General features: G+C 36.0%; 3 protein-coding genes across 4 annotated transcripts; all 3 read left to right on the forward strand.

Moving 5' to 3' along the window:
* The first annotated feature begins 1,119 nt into the window (after window positions 1-1,119).
* On the forward strand, window positions 1,120-3,789 carry LOC100177886 (putative ferric-chelate reductase 1). Its single transcript, XM_002121107.4, has 3 exons — window positions 1,120-2,095; window positions 2,706-2,943; window positions 3,431-3,789. Exons 1-3 carry the CDS (start codon window positions 1,879-1,881, stop codon window positions 3,570-3,572), a joined length of 597 nt encoding a protein of 198 aa, XP_002121143.1. The 5' UTR covers window positions 1,120-1,878; the 3' UTR covers window positions 3,573-3,789.
* A 736-nt stretch (window positions 3,790-4,525) lies between these two features.
* Window positions 4,526-10,432, forward strand: LOC100175551 (coatomer subunit delta-like). The gene is made up of 11 exons (XM_002121715.3): window positions 4,526-4,633; window positions 4,864-4,987; window positions 5,229-5,368; window positions 5,781-5,960; window positions 6,311-6,507; window positions 6,882-7,040; window positions 7,418-7,583; window positions 7,967-8,114; window positions 8,366-8,555; window positions 9,006-9,135; window positions 9,867-10,432. Exons 1-11 carry the CDS (start codon window positions 4,631-4,633, stop codon window positions 9,954-9,956), a joined length of 1,527 nt encoding a protein of 508 aa, XP_002121751.1. The 5' UTR covers window positions 4,526-4,630; the 3' UTR covers window positions 9,957-10,432.
* A 1,602-nt stretch (window positions 10,433-12,034) lies between these two features.
* Window positions 12,035-21,415, forward strand: LOC100185761 (synaptotagmin-7). 2 transcript variants are annotated; one of them, XM_002121899.4, is made up of 11 exons: window positions 12,039-13,232; window positions 13,944-14,008; window positions 14,502-14,653; window positions 15,693-15,794; window positions 17,182-17,251; window positions 17,362-17,506; window positions 17,653-17,852; window positions 18,517-18,651; window positions 19,264-19,395; window positions 20,017-20,128; window positions 20,566-21,415. In XM_002121899.4, exons 1-11 carry the CDS (start codon window positions 12,929-12,931, stop codon window positions 20,871-20,873), a joined length of 1,725 nt encoding a protein of 574 aa, XP_002121935.1. In that variant the 5' UTR covers window positions 12,039-12,928; the 3' UTR covers window positions 20,874-21,415. The 2 variants fall into 2 exon arrangements, with proteins under 2 accessions (XP_026689811.1, XP_002121935.1); XM_026834010.1 differs by lacking the exon at window positions 15,693-15,794 and having other exon boundaries at window positions 12,035-13,232.
* Window positions 21,416-21,843: the final 428 nt, after the last annotated feature.

The raw sequence follows: 21,843 nt of genomic DNA on the forward strand, positions 1-21,843 counted from the left end.
TCGGCTATATTTATTTTCCCTTAGTCACTGCCGCAATGCTCGCACAGCTGCCTCACCGTGAAGTACGGTATAAACCCATAAATAACTCTACGATATAGATGCGTATATTTGTATGCCAAATACCCGTTACGAACTTTTAAAACATGATGGAATAATATAGCACTGTAGGGTAAGATGCCGATGGTACATTGTTAGCATCTACATCCCATATTCCCGATCGTGTATTAAACAAATAACAACACTCTTTTAGAGTCGCGGTTTATAATTCTGGAAATAAAGTCTTTGTTTATACTAAATGGGACAATAAAGGAGAGTAAAAACATAGTCCATCTTGCCCCACCCCACTATATAGGGAAGATGGGACACCTTTAATACATAATATCCAAATAGCCTGATCGTGTTTTAAAGAATTAACAACGGTCTGTGGAAGTCGTGAGGATACGGTTTTATAATTCATTGAATGTTCTTTGTTTACTACCAAATGGGAAGAGAAAACTAAACGAAAAGGTGTCCCATCTTCCCCACCTTACTATATAAATGCAGTAAAAAGTAAATAACTTGAATCGTAAATGCGTATCATTTTTATGCAAAATAACTGTTACGAGCCTTTAAACATGATTCAATCGGTTTATATGCTTAAATGTCAACATTGTTCGTGGCTTTGTATACACATCAATACGCATCATGAGTGTTCATAACGTTACGTTGGCGGAAATAACAACTAAACAGGATGGGCCAAACGTCACACCAAAGCAACTTCTTGTTTATATTGTATTGACAGTGACTACGGAAACACTTCTATTTGTCATCGGTGCTTATAATATAGCCAGGGAGCTATTATAGAGCGACGGTGCATATTATTAGATTAGTTTTGCTGTGTTTGGTTTTATTTGAACAGTTGTTTTTTTACAGTTGGTGGATTTTAAATTCTGCAGTTTTGGTATTGTTTGAAAAAGTTTATAAATAGTCTACTACGTGAATTTTACTGTAGTATGGTTATACGTGTTTATAGTCACTTTGGAATTCAATGTGACTACAGTTAGGCGGGCTTATGCTTTTCCCAAGTCATCGCAGCGTGAAACTTTGAAGTGATATATAAAACCTAAGCTCTTGTGAATGCTGCCTCAGTTGTGCGTCACTGGCAGTGCAAAACGGGGCGAGCGGTACTACACGTCATTCCTGTCTGTAGGCATTGAATGGGGTAAGTAGGCGTGTGACTAATGCATAAAATCCTGGATTGTTCCGTCGGTTGTATATAGTTAGCATAATAATAGCCGTTGTGTTTAAAATGCTAGTTAATGTTTGGTATATAACGTATAATAAGCAATAGTACGAGGCAAAAGCAAATTTGAATTTTTATATATAGTGTTCGTTGTTGTATTTACAAATCGCTTTGCGGTTTCGGATTTAGCCAGTGCTTTTACAAACATTTCTCTACGTTGGTTTCGTGTAGAAAAAGCCTCGATCAGTTGATTTTATTTTCCGGTTGAATAACCTACTTGAGAACTAGTTTGTGATCACATAAAGAATAGGCGCCAAGCCTAAAAATCGATTGAAGGACTTTGAACAAAAGTTGTTTGTATTTTATTGTTTTGACAGTTGTTTATTTGTTGCTGTGTTGTTTAAAAGGTTTGTTAGAGCAATATGTTTATAAAAAGAAATCTGCAAACTTTTTTTTTATTTTGAGCTAGTGTTTAGGATAATTTTAAAACATGTTGCGAAAACGGATGCCTTTGTACAAAATGCTGTAGTTATAACCTGCACGGGTCCGGATCATGATAAAAATGTTTATCTAACATAGTGTCTTTATATCCCCATGTTGCATTTAGCGCTTTTTAGATATTTAAAACTTTGCAAAGAATTTCTAAACCCGATAAAATGCAGAACAACTTATGGATTGCCATTTGTATAATTTGCACGTACCGAGAAGCGGTATATGCTTTGCCAGGCGGTGCGCCTACCGGCGCCTGTACCACTATGATGCCACGGCACAACAATGGGGCTAACGGCTTTTTAGCAAGCCAGAGTTTGGCATCGTCTCCATACACTCTTATGGCAAGCAAGAGAAACTACAATTCAACTGAGGCCATAACAGGTTAGGTTATGCTGTGCATTTTATATTTTGTATATAAAACATCATATAGGTAGTTTATAATGCTATATAAATATCGTGCTATTTTGTAAAGAGTATACATATAGGCTGCACGGTGCTACATTGATTATATACTTGCGTGCGGAATGCATAAATCTATATGTATTGTTCAAGCACCTTCCGTCATTATAGCAAAGGGCCTTTGTAGGTCCGTTTTATTCATCGCAACATTTACGTGATTTGGTTCTTAACGAAGAAAGAACAATCAGTAAAAATGTAGTAGTTCGGGGCATAGGCTAAATGAATCCATACTTTCATTCTCTTTTATCTTGCAAAACAAAGAAATATTACAGAATTATATAACCGGATCTCTACGACTCCAAAAGAGCATTGTTAATAGTTAAAAATATGTGATTTTATGTGCTAATTAGTGGGGTCCCTGATCGTGTTTAAACAATTAACAACGGTCTATACGGGTCATGAAGCTACGGTTTTATAATTCTTTTGATGTTCTTTGTTAACTACCAAATGAGACGAGAAATTAGAATAAAAACGTGTCCCGTTTTCCCCCACTCTACTATCCTCATGTTAATCGATGAATCGTGTTTTTTAGTGTGGGTTGTTGACAGTAGGGCGAGCTCCGATCGCGGGTACAGAGGTTTGTTATTACAAGCTAGAAAAGTGAGCTCAAGTGCGCCAGTTGGAACTTGGATGAATGTTCCTGCTAACACAAAGTTGATAACATGCTCAGTAGCCAATGATGCGGTCACTCACAGTAATACGATGGTTAAAAATGAGAGCTCTGTTTACACCTGGAAAGCAGGAGGAAACCATGGAAATATTGAGTTTGTGTAAGTTCTAATACACATAGAACTGTGGGGTAACATGTATAACGTTGGCAACAAAGTATATAGATATACAAGCTGTTATCAATGTTTTGTGGCTTATGGCATGTAGTATATAGTAAGGTAGGGGGAGACAGGACACCTTAAGCACATGACCTAAATATCCGGATTATGTTTTAAACAATTAACAACGGTCTATATAGGGTCTCGTGAAAATATGGTTTTATAATTCTTTGGTTGTTCATAGTTTACTACCAAATGGGACAAGAAAATGGAATGAAATGAAGTCCCATCTTCTCCCACCCTATATTTCCTCATCGAGTCTTTACCTTAAACAACGCTCTGTTTTGTGAGGATACGGTGTAAATATTTTTTGTTTACCATTAGTTGGGACGGTAAAAGAGAATGAAAACGTTGACTATCTTACTTAACCTATGTTCTACAAACATGAAATTTATTTGTCTAGCCTAACTGTTATTCGTGTTTTTTTTAGAATCACAACTGCCCAGTCAAGATCAACATTCTGGGTTCAACAGAAATCCGGAATGTTAATGCACAGCTCTGCTAGCGTCAGCACTTCAACTACTTTTAGCTTGCTGTTTGGAATCTTGTGCATGGCTATATTTACAATGTAGACAAATCTAGAGATGTAGTTTCAAACGCTAGAGTAGAATTTAACAGTTTTTACTTGCTGAACTCACAAAGTAGTTACTTATATACACTTCTTATAACTCGCATTTACTTGCTTATTTACACTTCGTCCTATAAATATTAAACTTTTTTATTAACGTAGATTTTTATTGCTGTATAGTGTATATACTTACCGCTAAATATTAAACAGTTTTTTAACATCTGTGCGTGTTTTTGACTTCAGGCAATCAGGCAGCCGTGTATAAGTTTGTTATGGCCACGTATATCAGTCTTAAAAGTTTGAAAAGCCGATTTAAAATGGAATCTTAACACATTGTGGGTGTCGTAAATGCTTTTGCTACTCAAATTAAATAGTTAAATCAGGCATTTAATTATTTAACCCGGGCGATATTTTATTAGAAAAAAAGGTGGGTATAAGCATAGATACCTAAACATATGTTTAGGTATCTATGGTATAAGTGACGCTACACCCTGCATTACTAGCTATTTATTTTAGCCCCGAAGAGTTTATTAACCTTGTAGTAATCTGTATTTAGTATTGGAGTAGTAAGCATTGCTTTAAAGTTTTAAACTATTTTCACAAATTAACACACTTGTTTTAGGATTTTGTGGGACCATCTTAAATTCTACTTATTTGCCCAACCGGCTATTGTGTCACAACTAAGCATTCTACTTACATTGGATTGAAAAGGATGAAATGTTTTTGGCCACGTTTATAAAAATGTAGATTGTACTTAGATTATGTTTTAAGCAAACAGTTTTACTTATTTATAGTGTTTTCGTACAATATTCGGAGCCTATTGACTCGTAGGAAAAAATGTAGACGTTCTGTTTGATGGATTACAGTTTATATGAACAAATAAATCAATAAACGCTTGCGTGTACGGTTTTACCATAAATTTACAAATGATTTATTTTGAACTGCAATGGAAATTAATATGTTCTTATATAATAACAATGCGTTATTTTATGCAGATATTTATAATCTTTTTTACAGTGTGCCAATTTTGTTCTGCTTTGACTGTCAAAAGATATATGCACTATGGTAGGTTATATATAATTTGGATTTTGAAAAATAAGTAATCAAATTAACGTGATAGAAACTTATATATAGATTGTTCTTTTTTATCTTATATATAGATTGTTTTAGCTAATTTAGAAAAAAATTACCGAAAACAGTGTGAATAAATAGGCCTATCCTCACAAAATCTAAACTGTCTGAGATATTATATTCGTTTTTAAATATAATTAACACCACATACATAATATTCCCAGGTGCTTCTGGCTGCTGCAATATGTACAAAGAATGGAAGATGCATCATATCTCGGCAGTTTGTTGAAATGACACGATCTCGTATTGAAGGATTACTTGCTGCATTTCCTAAGCTTATGAACACAGGTGGGTAGTTGGTATAAGCTGTTATATAAAGTTAAAGGTTGTGTAATGAAGCTTAAGAATACTTTATTTCTTCGGAAAGATTAATATTATTCTTTAAAAATGTTTTTTTCTATACATTTTATATTTGCAATTTTGTTCATTAAAGTTAGGTACTCAAGACAAGAACCTCACTCATGTAGAATAGAATACACAGCACTACGTTACCTCCTACTAAATAACTTATCGTTCTAATCTTTTCAAGGCAACCAACACACTTTTGTGGAGACGGAATCAGTCCGATATGTCTACCAACCATTAGAGAAAATGTACATGGTGCTCATTACAACCAAGAACAGTAATATACTTGAAGATTTGGAGACACTGAGACTTTTTTCAAGAGTTGTAAGTGAAAATAATTAAGCTTAAAGTTGTGACAATGTTTCGTGTTAATCATATGCATAGATGTCAGTCACGCTTGTAGGGTGACATTGCTAAAATGCTGTTACACCCATAGTTGTCAAGCATAGGAAACCGCATTGAATAATGTGGCAAAATAAATGTGAAATACTTTGGCTCTGTTTATTTCTAGTTTAAAAGCAGGTTTTACCTGTTCCAAGCTTTAAAATACAGTTTTAAGCATAGAATGTCACCCATGTTTCAAATGTTGGGGTGACATGCACACCAAGGTTATTATGTTATTCTATATGGGTGATGGTCAATCGTATGGCATGCCAGATTAGCTAATATTAAAAAAAATTGGTAATTTTTATTAAAAAGAAAAGTAATTTGTTACACCTTTACACCCCTCCCCAAGATTCCTGAATATTGCCGAGTTATCGATGAAACCGACATCCAGGAGCATGCATTCGATCTTATATTCGCATTCGATGAGGTGGTTGCTCTCGGTTACAGGGAGAGCGTTAACCTCGCTCAGATTCGAACTTTTACTGAGATGGACTCGCATGAAGAGAAGGTCTTTATGGCTGTTAGAAAGGTAAGGCTCTTCAATATATTTTTGTTCACATTGTTTAATCCTTACTGACTGTAATAAGTTCGCTTTGTTTAATTGTGATGGGAGCATCAGTTTAAAAGAATGTTAAAATGTTAGTTGTAATACTTTTTGTGACTATCTCACCATGGCGTTTTCGTTTTAAACATTCCTCTTAACTTCTTACGTCACTGAAGATGGTTTTAGTTTTTTTAACCAAAACAGAAAATGAACGACGCATTTTACCTATGGGCCTTCATGTTTGTTGTTTTAATTGAGACAATAGTAGTAATGTAACATATTTTCGCCTATGCACCGTTTAACAATTCATTGCATAACTTAAGTTCTCTTTGTAGTCACAAGAAGATGAGACAAAGGCAGCAATGAAGAGGAAAGCCAAGGAGCTCCAACAGATGAGGAGAGATCAACATAGAGGAGGAAGGATGGGGGGAATGGGATCATATGGAGGAGGGATGAGCTCCATGAAGATGGGAGGGGAGATTGCACAAACTCTTCCACCAGAACCTGTCAAGTCAAAAGTGATTCCATCCAGGTGATTATGCTTGTGTTAATGTAAAACATTCTGCGAGTTTTATTCATATTTGTCTGGTAAAATTCAGTGTATAAGAATATGCCCATGCGTTAATTCAGCATTAGGAGTGGTAATAAAAAATATGTGCATACTAGAATTCAGTATGTTGACTGTTCGTGTGGACCCACCATGACCTAACTTAAATATTACACTACAAGAGAGTGCACATATGTGTATCTGACTATCTGGTGTATACGAAAACACTCCTGCTTTAACTTACCAAATAGTGAGCAGGAGGTGTTTAAATACACCATGTGTTGATGTGTGTCTGGCGTAATAAAGGACATTCGCACTTTAAAGACACAGACCTCTTAATAACTTACATTAACACACAGAACTACGGGCAAGGCAATGAAACTTGGAGCAAAATCGAAAGACGTGGACAACTTTGTTGACAAACTCATCTCTGAAGGTGAAACTGTTAGATCGGGTTCAGCCAAGTCTAAGAAATCTGATGTCGCAAAAACTGTGGTGCCTTCTGCATTGACTGAGAGGTAATTTGGAAATATGATGAAGTTCAAATTAATTTTTTCCTATGTTGATAATATCAAACAAAAGCCGTACAATCTGAGGTCTTGTGGTAAGATTAAAGTGCACTACAGTTTTAAAGCTAATTCAGCTTTTACCCTCTTGTTGGGTAATGGTATCTATAAATAGGTTTAAATAAATTACGCTCGCCACAATAATCAATGAATATACTAACACTGAATCACTTTAATGAGGCGATAAAATATCAGGTGCTTTATTGACTTGAAACTCATCATATTTTTATTTTTGTTTATTTTTTTTAACAAACACCAACAGGTGTTTACCACAAACACAAGAGGGCTTAAGCTTGAATTGTATCTGTTTTAACCATTACATTACACAGTGTCCATATTCGACTTGAGGAGAAACTGTCAATCACAGCAGGCAGGGATGGAGATTTGGAACAAATGACATTACTTGGAATTTGTATGTTACGTGTGTCAGATGATCAGTTTGGATGCATTAAGGTGCAAATGGCCAACGCCCTTGATAAAGGATGCACAATACAGGTCAGTTGTTAGCACACAAAGATGTAGACGTAATGTTATGGCCTATGAATGTCTATGTCAACCCAATTTTTAAAACTGTATTTCAACTCATTAATCAATAAGGATCTCCATGTACTGTTTTTTAGAAGTTGTTTATTAGTTTTAGATTTATGTTTAAGATTTATAGATTTTTTAAAGATAGTTTTACTTTTTACTAGTAGAAAAATTAAACCTTTGTAATATGATGAATAATTCTAATGAATCTATCAGTTCAGTGCCGTGTCATAGTGGTTAGTGTGCTTGCCTCCAGCTCAGTGGTTCCTTATGGGTTGTTTTGTCAGCCATGCATATTGTTTTTTTACCACATGATGATAAATAAGTTACATTTTTTCACCCATCTACAGACCCCACCAACAGTTGATAAAAAAGCATTCCTGGCAAACTCCATGATTGGTTTAAAGAGTGCAGACAAACCCTTCCCTACTAAGCAAGATGTTGGAATTCTTAAATGGCGTTTGCAAAGCAGTGACGAAAGTCTCATACCACTTACAAGTATGTTTGTTGGACATTAAAACCATAATAATGTTACGTGACATAAAAACTACTTGTCCCGCTACGCTGTTATGCTTTCTGTCTTAAAGTTACAGCATACCCTGGTCAAGACCCCCCTAACCTTACCCCTATGTTTTGAGTCAACTGCAATTCCCAAAAATGTCACCCAAGTTTTTGCTTAAAATATTAAAATTATTACCCTGTTTTAAAAGTTACCCTAGGCCCCCTTAATCTTACCCCTATGTTTCCAGTCAACTGTTGGCCCAATGATAATGGTAGTGGTGGTTGTGATGTGAACATTGAATATGAGCTACAACAAGATGAACTTGAGCTTGTTGACGTTGCAATATCCATCCCTGTGCCTTCGGGTGTGGGGGCTCCTAATGTATCGGAGGTGGATGGAGACTTTAAACATGATTCGAGGAAGAATATTCTGGAATGGTGGGTTTATATTCTGTGTGTGGTTGTTGAAGTGTGGTGTATGGATAGTAAAACATGTGTCTAGTGTGAAAGAATACACCTATGTCATAACACTTTGGATAATGAAGAGTTGCATTTCAGGAGTTTTTTATAAGCAATTTCTATTAAGTGGCTTACCCATAAAAACACAATGGTAGCAGCATTGAGCCCGTAATGCTCCAGGCTAGAGGCAGGTGCACTAATCATCATTTCACAACCACATAGCCAGTGATTTTCAATAGCTAATTAAAATTTAAACCTTCTTTGGGTTTAAAACCATTCACATGTCTTTAATGATGTGTACCAGTACCACACAGTGAGGCTGCCAGAGAAAAACAATTCTTTAATTTTTTTTAATGGGACGTTGCCACTCCCAAACTCTCCTCCTGACTGCGCACCTCAGCTTTAACCGTACATTCTCCCAACCTACAGGTGTCTTCCAGTAATTAACTCAAGCAACACAACTGGTTCAATGGAGTTTAGCATCCCCGGTTCTCCAGATGATTTTTTCCCAATCAATGTTTCATTCCATGCAACTAAGAGGTTGTTTACAGGCATCGAGGTAAACCTGCTAAATAAATATTTTCTCATTATTATTTCCCAGATGTTGTTTTTCATTTTTAATTGATTTTTTTGTCAAATTCTTCCAATTAATAGCATTTGCCTTTTTTTAAGTTATGTATTTTTCTCCAACCATAATAGGTTATATATAACTGAAAATATTAGTTGTTGCATTAGACATTGATATAAAAGGCTGTGCAATCCTCTATGTGTCTATAACGTAGATTAAACGGAGTGCGCAGGATACAATTTAACTTTTAGTCGTAGGTTTTAATTTTAATAAGATGTACAAAATGTTAGAGGCAGAAATTGTTGGGCAAGTCAGTGGTAGAGACGAGCAAATTAAAAACCACTGTAGTTAAGTTACATTAAAGTTTAAATGTTTGTATGTTTTAATTAATAAAAAGCTAAGGCTAAAACTTGGACAAAAGTATCAGATAAATGCATTGCTGATAAACCTGGTATCCGTAATGGCTTCCAAGAATCCAGGCCTAATCTAGAACTTAAGCAGTTGGTTGATACTCCTATTGTAGAAACAGTCGGGTTTAGGTGCTATGAAATACGTAACAGACAGAAATCAAGTCCAACAATTGATAAATTTATATTGTTCCTTCTGCTACCAGGCATTATTTAAATAGAATATATATTTCGCGTCATAAGTTTTTTGTCAAATAAAATCTAAACTCATATATAGAATGCATGAATACCAGTCTGAACTTTTGATATGTTTAGGTTGGCCATGTAGAGTTTGCACAAGGTGGCTCCCCTGTTAAGTTCTCGACAGAAACAGCACTCCTGGTGGACAAATATGAGATCGTTTAATTTATTTCAATGTAGATTATGAAGGTATAAGAAAAATGACCCCTGCATTTTTACGGTTGTAGATAACATAGATGCCATTGATTAACAAACTATGTATATTATATGATGTCCTATTTCTGTCTCCCTATCTATATACCACATGCTATGTTATGTGGTAAAGTTATAATACATGCTTTTGGTTATGGTAATTAACACACAAGCCTGTATGTGAATTCTTGGCTATATTGGAGTGTAAAGTATTGGAAATTGTGCAATGTATTTTCATGGTATACCTATGTCCGCGCTTATGGATAGAGTGCCGATATTATAAAGTGCGATTTGTAATGGAGGAATAAATATTAAAAAGCGTTACATACATACATACATACATACATACAGTAGGCTGTAAAAACATACTGGTGATTGGGTCAGAGTTAGGCCGTTCCTTTGGTCAATTTTTGAAAGTTTATGCCAAAATAAATGAACCGTCAATTTAACAAAATGAGAAGTTTCTGCTATGCTAGCTCTGTTATACTAGACACATGTAAAGCCTTATTCGTATGAATGGGTTTTAAACTTCCTTTTCTATTGCTTTGTGGAGTTTAACTACAAAACTTTGAAATTTTCTTTTAACTTGGTAGCGACTAGTTACAAATAAAAATACTTTTAAATGCCCAACACGGTAGAAATCATGTAAAAACTTTCTGGTAAGCCAGTTTGTGATCACTTTACGTGGCTATATTGGTCCGTCAGGTGGCGCTATCTGCACATCCAGGGTGTTTAAATTATTACCCGAGACGCCTTTTAAAACAGTTTAATGAAGGTGGGTTCTGAAGGACTTTTGAAACGTTTTTACCACATTAGGAGTAAATTAAGCTGTGAATAAGTATATAGACACAGTCTTGTTAAACATATATTATGTGCGCAAGGTTTAATAATAAAACAGAACTTTTTATTAGTTCTCCAAATACGATAATAAAAGTCAAATCAATTATTAAAGCAATAAAAAAACGAAAATGCCAACAAACCGACAGTCATTATAACGGTTGTAATGTAGACTCTCAGTAACGAAATGTGTATGTTTTAACCTTTAAAAATCATTTTAACGCATTGGCTTTGCAACGTGTTGAGATTTCGTATCTGTGTGTTATAACAAAGCGAGCGTTTGAAAATTAATGATTAACGCAACATATGTGTGATTGAGTTGATGAAGATAAAGGCGCGCGGCGTCGCACGATTTATGGATTTTAATCCAGCGGTCTTCGGCGCACAAGCTACACTTCCTAAAGCGTGCAAGGCAAAAGAACGAAAAAGCGTTTGCAGGTTTAGAGTTTATAGCAAGACGATTCAGTAAGGCTATATAGATGTATAGTTTTCTCTAGCAGTTCGTAAAAAAGTGATTTGGTTTTAAGGACCGATGATGTGTTTTTCGTTTACACTATAGTTACAGCTTTTCAAAAAGCTTTGTCAAACGGTTAAACAGTTCGGCTGTTACGCTTTTACGTTGTCATTATTATTAGCGCCAAATAACGCGAGTATGGATTAGCTACGGTTGTAAGGCATTCTGACAGACGCAGCCATTTGTGTAGAAAAGGTGGAACTGCGTGCGGCATTAATGGAGCTGTTTTAGACAGCTTTGACTGACAGCCCTGATCCATATTTGTCTGATTATCATGAAATGTGTGTGTACTGTATATGATGCGCTTTTCCGGCAGAAGCCTGTAGCCTACATGTATATATTAGAGTAGGAGGAGATGGGACACCTTTTCATTCTATTTTTCGTCCCATTTGGTAGTATGCAAAGAACATTCAAAGTATTGCTTAACCGTATATGCTCACGACTCCCATAGACCGCTGTTATGTGTTTAAAACACAATCAAGATATTTGGCTATAGCCTTTGTGCTAAAGGTGACCCATCTCCCCCCATCCTACTATACACTTAAATATACTATTGCGCTGTGGGTATATTTGTTATTGCAAACAAGAAATATGGACTGTATGTTCGAAATCTGTGGTGTTAAAAACTACATGTTATTAAAAGTTAATAAGCTTATCAATACTTCATAAATAAATCGATTTTTAGTTGTGTGATCGCGGCAGGTTTTATCAGAAAACTATGTTAGGTGTTATTAATAGTTTATTAAATTAATAATATTTCCCAAATAAACCTTTTTTTTATTTTTGTCTGATGCGTTGATCTTGTGTTTTATCGTAAAGTATTTTAAGTTTATGAGACGTTTTGATATGTTTTATATAGCATTGGCCGACGCGATAGGTAGGTTCTGCGAGGACGCCGCAGAGTCACAGGCGCCGAGCAAACAATCATGGTAATAAAAGCTTCATAAAATATTTAAAGTGGTGCCGAGGCTGTGAGGGCCGAAATACAATTATGCATGATCCTCGGCAAAGGTATTCGGGCGCCACCATCTGCGTGAAAAACGATGGAAAGCAACGTGTGGCTTGTTATTGAGGATATCGATTTAAAACACAACGCTTTTGGTACCGCGCCGGCACCGGTGTTTAGTGTACAGGGTAATACATCGTTTACGCCTATCAGTTTACGTTAGAGTTACCGGTTGCTAATTTGATGTATAATGTTGTGTTATAAATAAAAGTGTCAGTTTTAATGCTATTTTTGGGTGATTGATTTAGACATGATGTATTATGCGAGTACAAAGTGACAGGATGTACAAATATATCGTGTGATAGGTGTACCAGAAGGTGTAATATGTCGCTTATCTCCGTTGTATATGAAAGCAAATAGCATAATCCTATGCGCTTTAAACAATGAATATTCATAAAATGATCTGACGTAGATCATAAGGGTTCAGAGCGATTACACGGAAATTTAATCTAGCCCGCGTCTTGTACGGTAAACTATCGTCTTTTTTCCACGGATCCCTAATCTGCCGCAGCGTAATAACCGTCCGTACAAGAACAGAATTCAATTCATTCTCGTATTTCAGTCTGGTAGCAGTTGCGTGTTAGAAAAATGTGGTCCCAACTGAAAGAAAGCGTCCAGGGACACGCGTCAAGCATGCTTAAGGATATATCTGGAAAATTCGTAACTTCAGACAACGGAGAAGGCTGCAGTGAACAACATTGGCAACGGAACGCAATGAAAAATGTCGTGACACCCAAAAGTATTCCACAGTTTACCCTCCCGCCTTTACTAACTTATGAAGCAACGCAATCAACAAAGGACGAAGACCAAGCGAAAGTGAAACAACCGACAAAACAAGCCGTGCAAGAAACCAAAGAATCAAACACAAGTCCTGCAATGCACCTTAAAAAGGGTAAGCTTGTATAAACAGTTTTGTAATTATGTTAAAAAAATTATGAATCCATCACTTAATATATACAGATATCGTTATTTTATTTTAAAGTTTCTTTTTTTTAAAGACTTTATTGGAGTTAGAATAAAATGGCAATGATTTGTGTAACAGATAAGCTGAAAATGCTATTTTACATTATATATAGTTGATAGCAGAAGTAAACAAAAGATCATTATTTTTAAACGACCGTCGTTTAGCGCTTTTTGTGACTATACAGAAATCTTAATGGTGTCGTTTTTGATCTTTGTCAAATCGAAACCCGCGTTTGTTAATTTGTAATTATTGTCAAATTACCCTACGAGGTGTTCGAATACCGTTGTTGATAAAAAAAAACTTTGTTTTACCTTTTCTGCTGTAATTTTTTTTATTAAAATGCAAAAGCACAGGGAAACATTACATGCTTCACGTTTCAGTATATAGTTCAATTTGTATAACCCTATAGTTCCTTACTGAGCTAAAAATTCAATTACGGATGTTATACTTACAACCACCCACAAAGAGAGGAGATAATTTGTTAAGTGAACACGCGATCAGGGTGTATGAAACGGACCACCCGTGTTATAACGACTACTGTCGTTTCCCCGCCACGCGAGAATAAAAAAGTTCTATCCATTTATTGATTACACGTGTGCTTTGATGTCTTTAATTTATTTGCGCTTTTATCCCATACAGAACAATCTTTCGTTACTCCTTCGCGCAGAGTAATAGATTCAAAGAAAAAGCGATTTGACAATCAGGTATACATGTTTGTTAGATATTACTCTGGATTAGGCAACCATCAGTCGATAACAGACTGTTTGATCATTTTATTTCCTTTACTGTGCTTTCTGCATGTCGGTACAATAAAGCCAACCACAAATTTGCAGAGCCACCAGTACGAATATACGAAGTGTAATATAATTTTTGTTAACTAGTTGTGTGTTTGGTGTATACACGAACCCGGCTGTTGTTTGTTTTCCATTTCTAGCACGGGTTATGACATATTTCCATAATGTGATCTTCGCAAAATTAGAACTACAGCGTATTTGCTGCGTATTTGTTGTGTATACCAAAACCTATAATGTCACCCAAATAAGATTAACGCTATCGGCAAAACTTGGAAACCGTAACGAAACTTTCAATGTGAATAAAATCAAAATCAAAAAATAAACAAAAACACTGAATGTTAAAAAAGCGATTATTTAATTTGTGCCATAAAACTTTTTTTTTTAAACCCCAAAACCTTTACAGAATCAACAGCCTGGTCTCTCCTTGTCCCATCTTCTTTCCACCAAGTCTGGATTCTCAACTCTGACAGAAAGTCCAAACACAAGAAGAAAAGAATCTTTATTTCTCTCACCTTCCCCAACTTACCATCTTAGCGAAATCCCGACAGACACAAGGTATATAGTACTGTGCTGGGGTAAGATGAGATACCTTAAGCACATAATACCCCATATTTCGGAATCGTGTTTTAAAAATTTACAATGCTCTTTTAGAGTCGTGAGTATGCACTGTTTTATATTTTTTGTTTTTTTTGGGTTTCCAAATGGGACAATAAATCAGAAACTAATATCATCTTACCTCATCCTACTATATATAAGCAGAACTGGTAAAATCACCATCGATTACTATCTACAACATGTGGTGCACGTGAAGCAATTTGACCATGTAATGTATTCATTTTTCGTTTCAATTATTCATTTAGCAATCAAATAAGCACAGAAATGACATCGATTTGGGTTTCGGGACATAAAATGTCGTAGTAAAAGCGAAATTTAAGAACACGTGCCCTATAAGATAAGACTTATGTTCCGCTTTTAATTTTTCATTGGCTTTTTCATATACACCGCTTGTGCTATGCGTGTTTTACCCTGTAGGCCTAGGTATGTCGACTGAACATATATAGGCAATCTTATAAACACATTATAATTAATGATATGACAACCACAGTCGTTATATCACGGATGTTCAAAATGTAAAACATATTTTTATATAAAGAGTATGTTTTATTTTCAAACAGCGTTGCGATTTTGCCGCGACTTAAAGGGCCTACATACATTTGCGTTTCATTGTAGGGTAAGATGGTCCATGTTTCATTCTCTTTTCTCGACTTATTGAGTCGCAAACAAAGAGTGTTTACGAATGATATAACCGTTGTCACGAATATAAAAATGGGTTGTTAATTGTTTAAAACACGATAAGAAAATATGAGATGTTATGAGCTATAACGTTATCTGTCCTACTCACTGTACTATAGGATTTAGTTTCCTTTTATATAGTTTAAAAGAGGTAAAGCACTGCTGTAAAATAAATCCCCTGGTACCTTGGTATTATTTTACGTATACGCCCACTGAAAGATTATACGTCTATACAATACCCATATATTTATTTAACCATATACCTTCTTCATAAAATATTAAATTATGTTCTCTCATGCAGAAGCGTTGATCATTCGAGTTCAGATTCAGACATGAGTAGAAATATGTCGCCTTCTTCGTCCCCGCATTTGGATAAATTACGTCATAGAAGGCTACTTGGCAGGTAACATAAATATACCTCAGGTTAATGAATGTTAAACATAATACACAATAAATACATATATATACAGTAGGGTGGGGGAAGATGGGACACCTTTAGCACATAATATCCAAATATCCTGATCGTGTTTTAAACAATTAACAACGCTCTATATGGGTGTCGTGAGCATACGGTTTAATAATTTGAATTTTCTTTATTTACTACCAAATTGGAATAGAAAATGAAATGAAACTGTGTCCCATCTTCCCCCACCCTACTATATAGTATGTTGGAGTAAGATTGCCTCATGTTTTCAATTTCTTTTAACATTCCGTTTGGTATAGTAAACAAAGAACATTTCCAGAATTAAATAACCGTATCCCACGACTTTAAAATGGCGTTGTTTGTAACATGATTAAGAAATGTGGAATATTGTTTGATAAAGGTATCTATCTTATCCAATATATAGTACTAAAATACAGAAAACAGGATATAGCGACGAAAAGACGCCGTCGTTAGAAACATCCTTATTGATAAAATTACAGACCACGCAACTAATTGGTTAAAAAGCGTGCACATTAACTTTATAGCGTTGAGCTGTTTCAATTTAATTAATACAAAAATATTGATTGACGGAACGACGGGACATCAAAGCAGAATAACAGCAATCATTATAACATGATCGTGGATAAGACATATACAGTAGGATGGGAGAAGATGGGACACTTTTTCATTCTATTTTTCTCATTTCATAGTTAACAAAGATTATTTACAGAATTAAAAAAACGAATCCCCGCGACTCTCATAAACCGTTGGTAATTGTTCAAAACACGATCAGATTGGGTATTATTTGTTAAAGTTGCCCAATCTTTCCCCACCCTACTATATATAAACATTTAGATGGTTAAACGACTGTGTTTATTATTATAACCATAACTCATACCTCAGCCGTATAGGCAACATGCGTTCGTAATTCTGTGTTGACAATATACACACAAAGATATATTACATCGAAGTGATTGTATATATATATATTTACAAGTGATATTTTATTGGATTTTGGGTCGCACAGAATTTATTCCGTTTCCGGTAAATACTTTCGTTTGGTCTATGTTTTTATAATGTATTTTTACAAGTCTCGGCAAAAATATTAGACCGTATCTTTCTGATCAATCAGTGATGAGAGATAAGGTCGCGGCTTTCAAGATTATTGCTCTAAGAAATATAAAATTCAGCCGATATATCGTATTTCTCGCTCTCGTGTTCTCACGAAAATGTTTATGGTTTATGTATGCGCATAAATATTTCAAGAGTCACACTCGGCATTGCCAGACTGGCTGTGCAAATTTCAAGTATAGCTCTTATGCGCTTCCTACTGTTTAATTTAGCTCTTAACAAAAGTTTTTTCTAGAACCACATTGGATACTGACAGTTCTTCGGCGCAATCTACACCGTTTGCATCACCTGCCCAGCATCGTAAAGTATGTCCTCTGATGAGCACGCATGTTATTTTCCCCAAGCCTCCCCCTTTGCAATATTAATGAGTCGTGCTGGGATATCTTCCATGTGCTAATGTATTGCGGTATTTCAGCTCTCGGCGAAACAACACAGCGAGCCGACAGGACGCTGCGGCGGCGCTGGCGGCATTGCTGATGCGATGAAAAATGGGAACCGAAATAAACAAGAGACTTCCAGTCAGCCGAAGGCGAAAAACAGCCAGGAAACGCAATGCGTCGGTACGCCTGGCTAAATAAACCTGTCACTTAACGTTATTACACAAAAGCTAAGCCCACGAACGCGTCACCCAATTCCTATAACGAGCACTTGTCATTTCTTATTCGTCCGCTTATAGGAAAACCTATTCAACGATTTCCAATTATAGGTAACACGGTGAAACGAAGCCACAGCGCATCGAGTATTCTCACAAATTCGACAGCTCGTGACTCCTCGTGCAAACAGAGCGACCCTGAAAGTAACCCACGAATACACGTCATCGTGACGTATCTACCCTCTCAAGAAAAGCTGAACGTATCGATTCTGGAAGGCGAAAATTTCGACGAAGGGAGGCTTGTTTATTTAAAGGTAGGTAAACAACGTTTGACGTTAATTCCGGCGAAATATTTCTACTATTAGCTGATGCGTCCTGTTGTGTTATGATAAGCGTGTGGTGTAATATTGAATGTTATGAGCTAAGAGTAACCATCTTACCCCACAGTATTATATGACCACGATTATGTGATATATGCGATATAAACGTGTATGGTGTATTATATGTGGCCTTTAGTAATATAACCACCGCGCCTATAATTTATAACGGGCGACAGTGGGATATCGTGCACGAATACGGTATGTTATGTGTTGTATACACAAACAGATATTCTAGAATTTGACTAAGAATATGAGGTGTTTCGATATGTATATGAGAATTCGTACATCTTTACTGTGCTGGGCAAACGTATGAATAATACAAAATTGGTGCCGTGTATAATGAAATAACATTGTAAAAGCTCATTTCTCCTTAAACCACATTAAAAGTCAAATCAACAATGCGAAAATTAGCAGCTGCTTATTCATATAGTAGGATAAAATACAAGCTTCTGGCATATACAGGTACAACATGTATCCCGTACAACGAATCAATGGCATTAGAAAACAGTTTGAAACAAATCATAATCGATTGCCCATAAGCTATTCCGCATCGTGTTTACGACGCCCTGATATTGATTCAAAAGATAATCTTCTTTAGTTGTCTTTGCTTCCACGACATTATGGGAGCCGACGGACCGACCCAATTAAGATGACGGCAAGAAGAGCGGATATAAAAGAGAGGTTTTCATTCGACCAAGTACAAAATGATGACGTACCTCACATGACGTTAGAGGTAAGAATATGACGTCAAATAAAAGAACGAGTGAATGTAACTTATTTCTCCTTGCGTGGCGGGCAACGACAGTCGTTCTTTGTACCGGGTATTCTGTTTCATACACTTATCGTGCCTGCTTACCAATTACTATTAACACTTTAGACAGGCCTTATATACTTTGGACAGCCCTGTCCGGGCAACAAAGTAGAATTATATACCACGGGTGTTCTGTTTCATGCACCTCGTGCAGCTAGAGGCAGGCGAGCTAATTAACCAGCATTTTCCACTGCTCCAGTGCAATATACTTACGCTTTTTGAATTAAAACTGAATTACAACTACTATAATCATAGTATATATGCAGCACTCCTCCATTGCTGTGACTATAATTTTCTATAAGAATATCCGATAATTGGAAACGCGGGCACAAGGCGTGTGAAATAGAATACCCTTGTTTTTATGACTGTCATTGCCCGTCATGCTGGGATAAACACGTTGTATTTATTCATGCATTGTATTTCTTATACAAGTGCATTCTAGTCAATTTGGACTCAATAAAAAAATTACGAATTTTGATAGCAAGTTTACACAAAAAAACTTTATATATTATAAATGTGCATTATTTTGTCCAGATCTCGTCAAAAGAAAAACTCAGCCGACTGCGTCATGCCAACGTAGTAGGGAAGTGTGTGTTAACTCTGTGTGACATCGACCTAAGCACATCTAATGACATATGGTTAGATTTGAAAGCCCCCGCCGTTGCGGTAAGCCCCACTAAGCTTAAGTCTGTGCCGCATTGGTTCTTATAACTTTTGGTTTCTTCTTATAGTAAAAGTGTATTAATCATGTGTAAGACAAAGCAGAATATACTGAGTTTAATCAAAGGTCGTTTAAAATATATTGTAACTAAAAATAATACATAATTATAATATAAATGAATGTATGAAATATAAAAAAGCCTAACTTTCAAAATCCTTCAATTTGAGTTGGGAATCACTGCCCTAGCTTTTTCGGTAAGATTACAAAAATCCGTAATCTTCCGATTTCAGCCATTCGTCCTAAATCCCAGATCCCATTGGGTGCCACGACCTAATATGACTTATCTAAAGGGAATAGAATCCCCGATTTAAACTTTAATTATCAATTTTGGCTTCTGCTCTGTTTTTTTTTTCAATAAAAATGGAGTGTTGCAGTTTTAACGACTTACGTTTTGTCCGTAATTTCTCTTTCTTCTTTGTTTAAATTAATTAGATCTTCGTTACCGTGTATATTCGAAGAGATGGATAATATTAATGTAATAGTGGGACTATGTTTGTTCACGAACCATGTAGTATGGTCCACAAAACATGTTCATTCATGATAACTATCCTAATTTCTTGCTCTAGGAGCTTCCCCACCTACAACTCTCTTTATGCTACCATGCAATGTTGGGTTTCGTAACCGTAGAAGTAATTGCAGCTCGTAACATCCCTAAAGGAAGCCTGGGTCGATCGCAAGGTTGGTAATCCTAAATTTGCCGCCGGCTTGTACATAACAGGGCCCGGTGGGTCCGAATTTATTTTAACTTTAATGCATCTCAACCCAATTATGACGACCTTTGCCACCGTCGTGGCGCAACGTCTATTTAACTGTCTTTATAATAACTGTGATTGGAGCGATCGCATTGTAACGTAATAGAAGCATCTGGTTTGATGCTGGACGCTGCTATACCATTGTTAGATTATGAGTATTTAGGCGAAACACTTTAATTGCTTCGATTTAACGGGTACTATTAGATTGTTTAATTTGTAACCAGCATACAAACGAACGATTACCCCATAGTTTAGTATAACTCGTAAGCGGGCACAAAGTGAATGCAATAAGGCAGCCATATAATAACTGCTTCACCCGCAAGGATAAGAATGCTGTTTACGAATAAAATAACTTTTCTTCAGATTGCTACGTCGTTTTGGCCGAGGAACCACCTAGCGGTAAATCTGCAAAAAAGCAAACCAAAATTTCTCACCGAAATCAAGACCCAGTGTTTCAAGAATCGTTTATATTTTCCATGCCGAACGACCAGCTTGTTATATTAGCCACGCTATTCGTTAAGGACAAAGTTAAGGGCAATTGGGTATCGTGTGGGCAAGTGAAATTGGGCCAAGCGGTCAGTACGTGGAGCGGACAGTTGCAATGGGCTCAAGCTCTTGACAGGGAGGGGCAACCTGTCACATTTTGGCACTTATTGAGTTTACCTTTTTAGCGTCCAACGCTATAGCTTTACTTCAAATAGTTTCAGAGTATAGGCTATAATGCACACCATACACAAATCACATACCGACGTTTTATTATTATTTTGGCCGTCGCACTGCCCCTTTATTTGCCGCAAGTGTTTAAAGCTAGGTGCTGTTTATAACATCCAAATTTCATATCTCAATCCAGTTCCGATTAAAATTCCATATTTTGCGGTTAATTTTGCTGATACACGTCCTTTATCATTTAGTGCGTTAAATACGCGACTGACGCAATTAAACGCTCCATACGTTTTATTTTATTTGACTTGCTGGTCTTATGTCGATTAACTAGTAACTGTGCAATTTTTTTCATGTTTATTGTATCGATTAGAAATAGTTGTAGGGTAAATGCGTGCTACCTTAGTCAACGAAATTACTGTCGTGAACATTTTATGGCAATCGATTATCTATGATTTAGGGCGACAACGTTTTACTCTTACGAAATCTGTGCTTTATTTGTAATAGTATTTCAAAAACAGTGTTAAAAATAAAGACGCTAGAATACCGTAAATCTATTTTTAGTTTTATGTGTTTGTTTTTACATTGCATATCGCAGGTGTTTTTATTTCAACAGCTATATATCTACTGTTTTAAATATTTGAATTCGGAAATTTGCTGAGTGAATGGTTCTTTATGTCGACTTCAATTTGCGAACATTTATTGCACAATCCTGTGGTTGCTAATAGGTTTTTCATATCGGCAGTCACGCCTATTTACAAACCGACGCATACAAGTATACCTTCAGTTTTAATATATAGGCTACCAGCTTGTTAGCATAGCACGACCCCAGCACTTAAAGCTCAATAATGGTTAAAGATAAGCTAATTATAAACTACTACAAATTCATTTTAAATATGTTTCAACTACCAAAACTACCCCACCAACAAAATAAATGCTACAAAATAGAAATAAAAATTACATAAAAGCGCGGGATTATTA

The sequence above is a fragment of the Ciona intestinalis genome, chromosome 4 (assembly GCF_000224145.3).
Source record: "Ciona intestinalis chromosome 4, KH, whole genome shotgun sequence".
NCBI classification, from domain to species: Eukaryota; Metazoa; Chordata; class Ascidiacea; order Phlebobranchia; family Cionidae; genus Ciona; species Ciona intestinalis.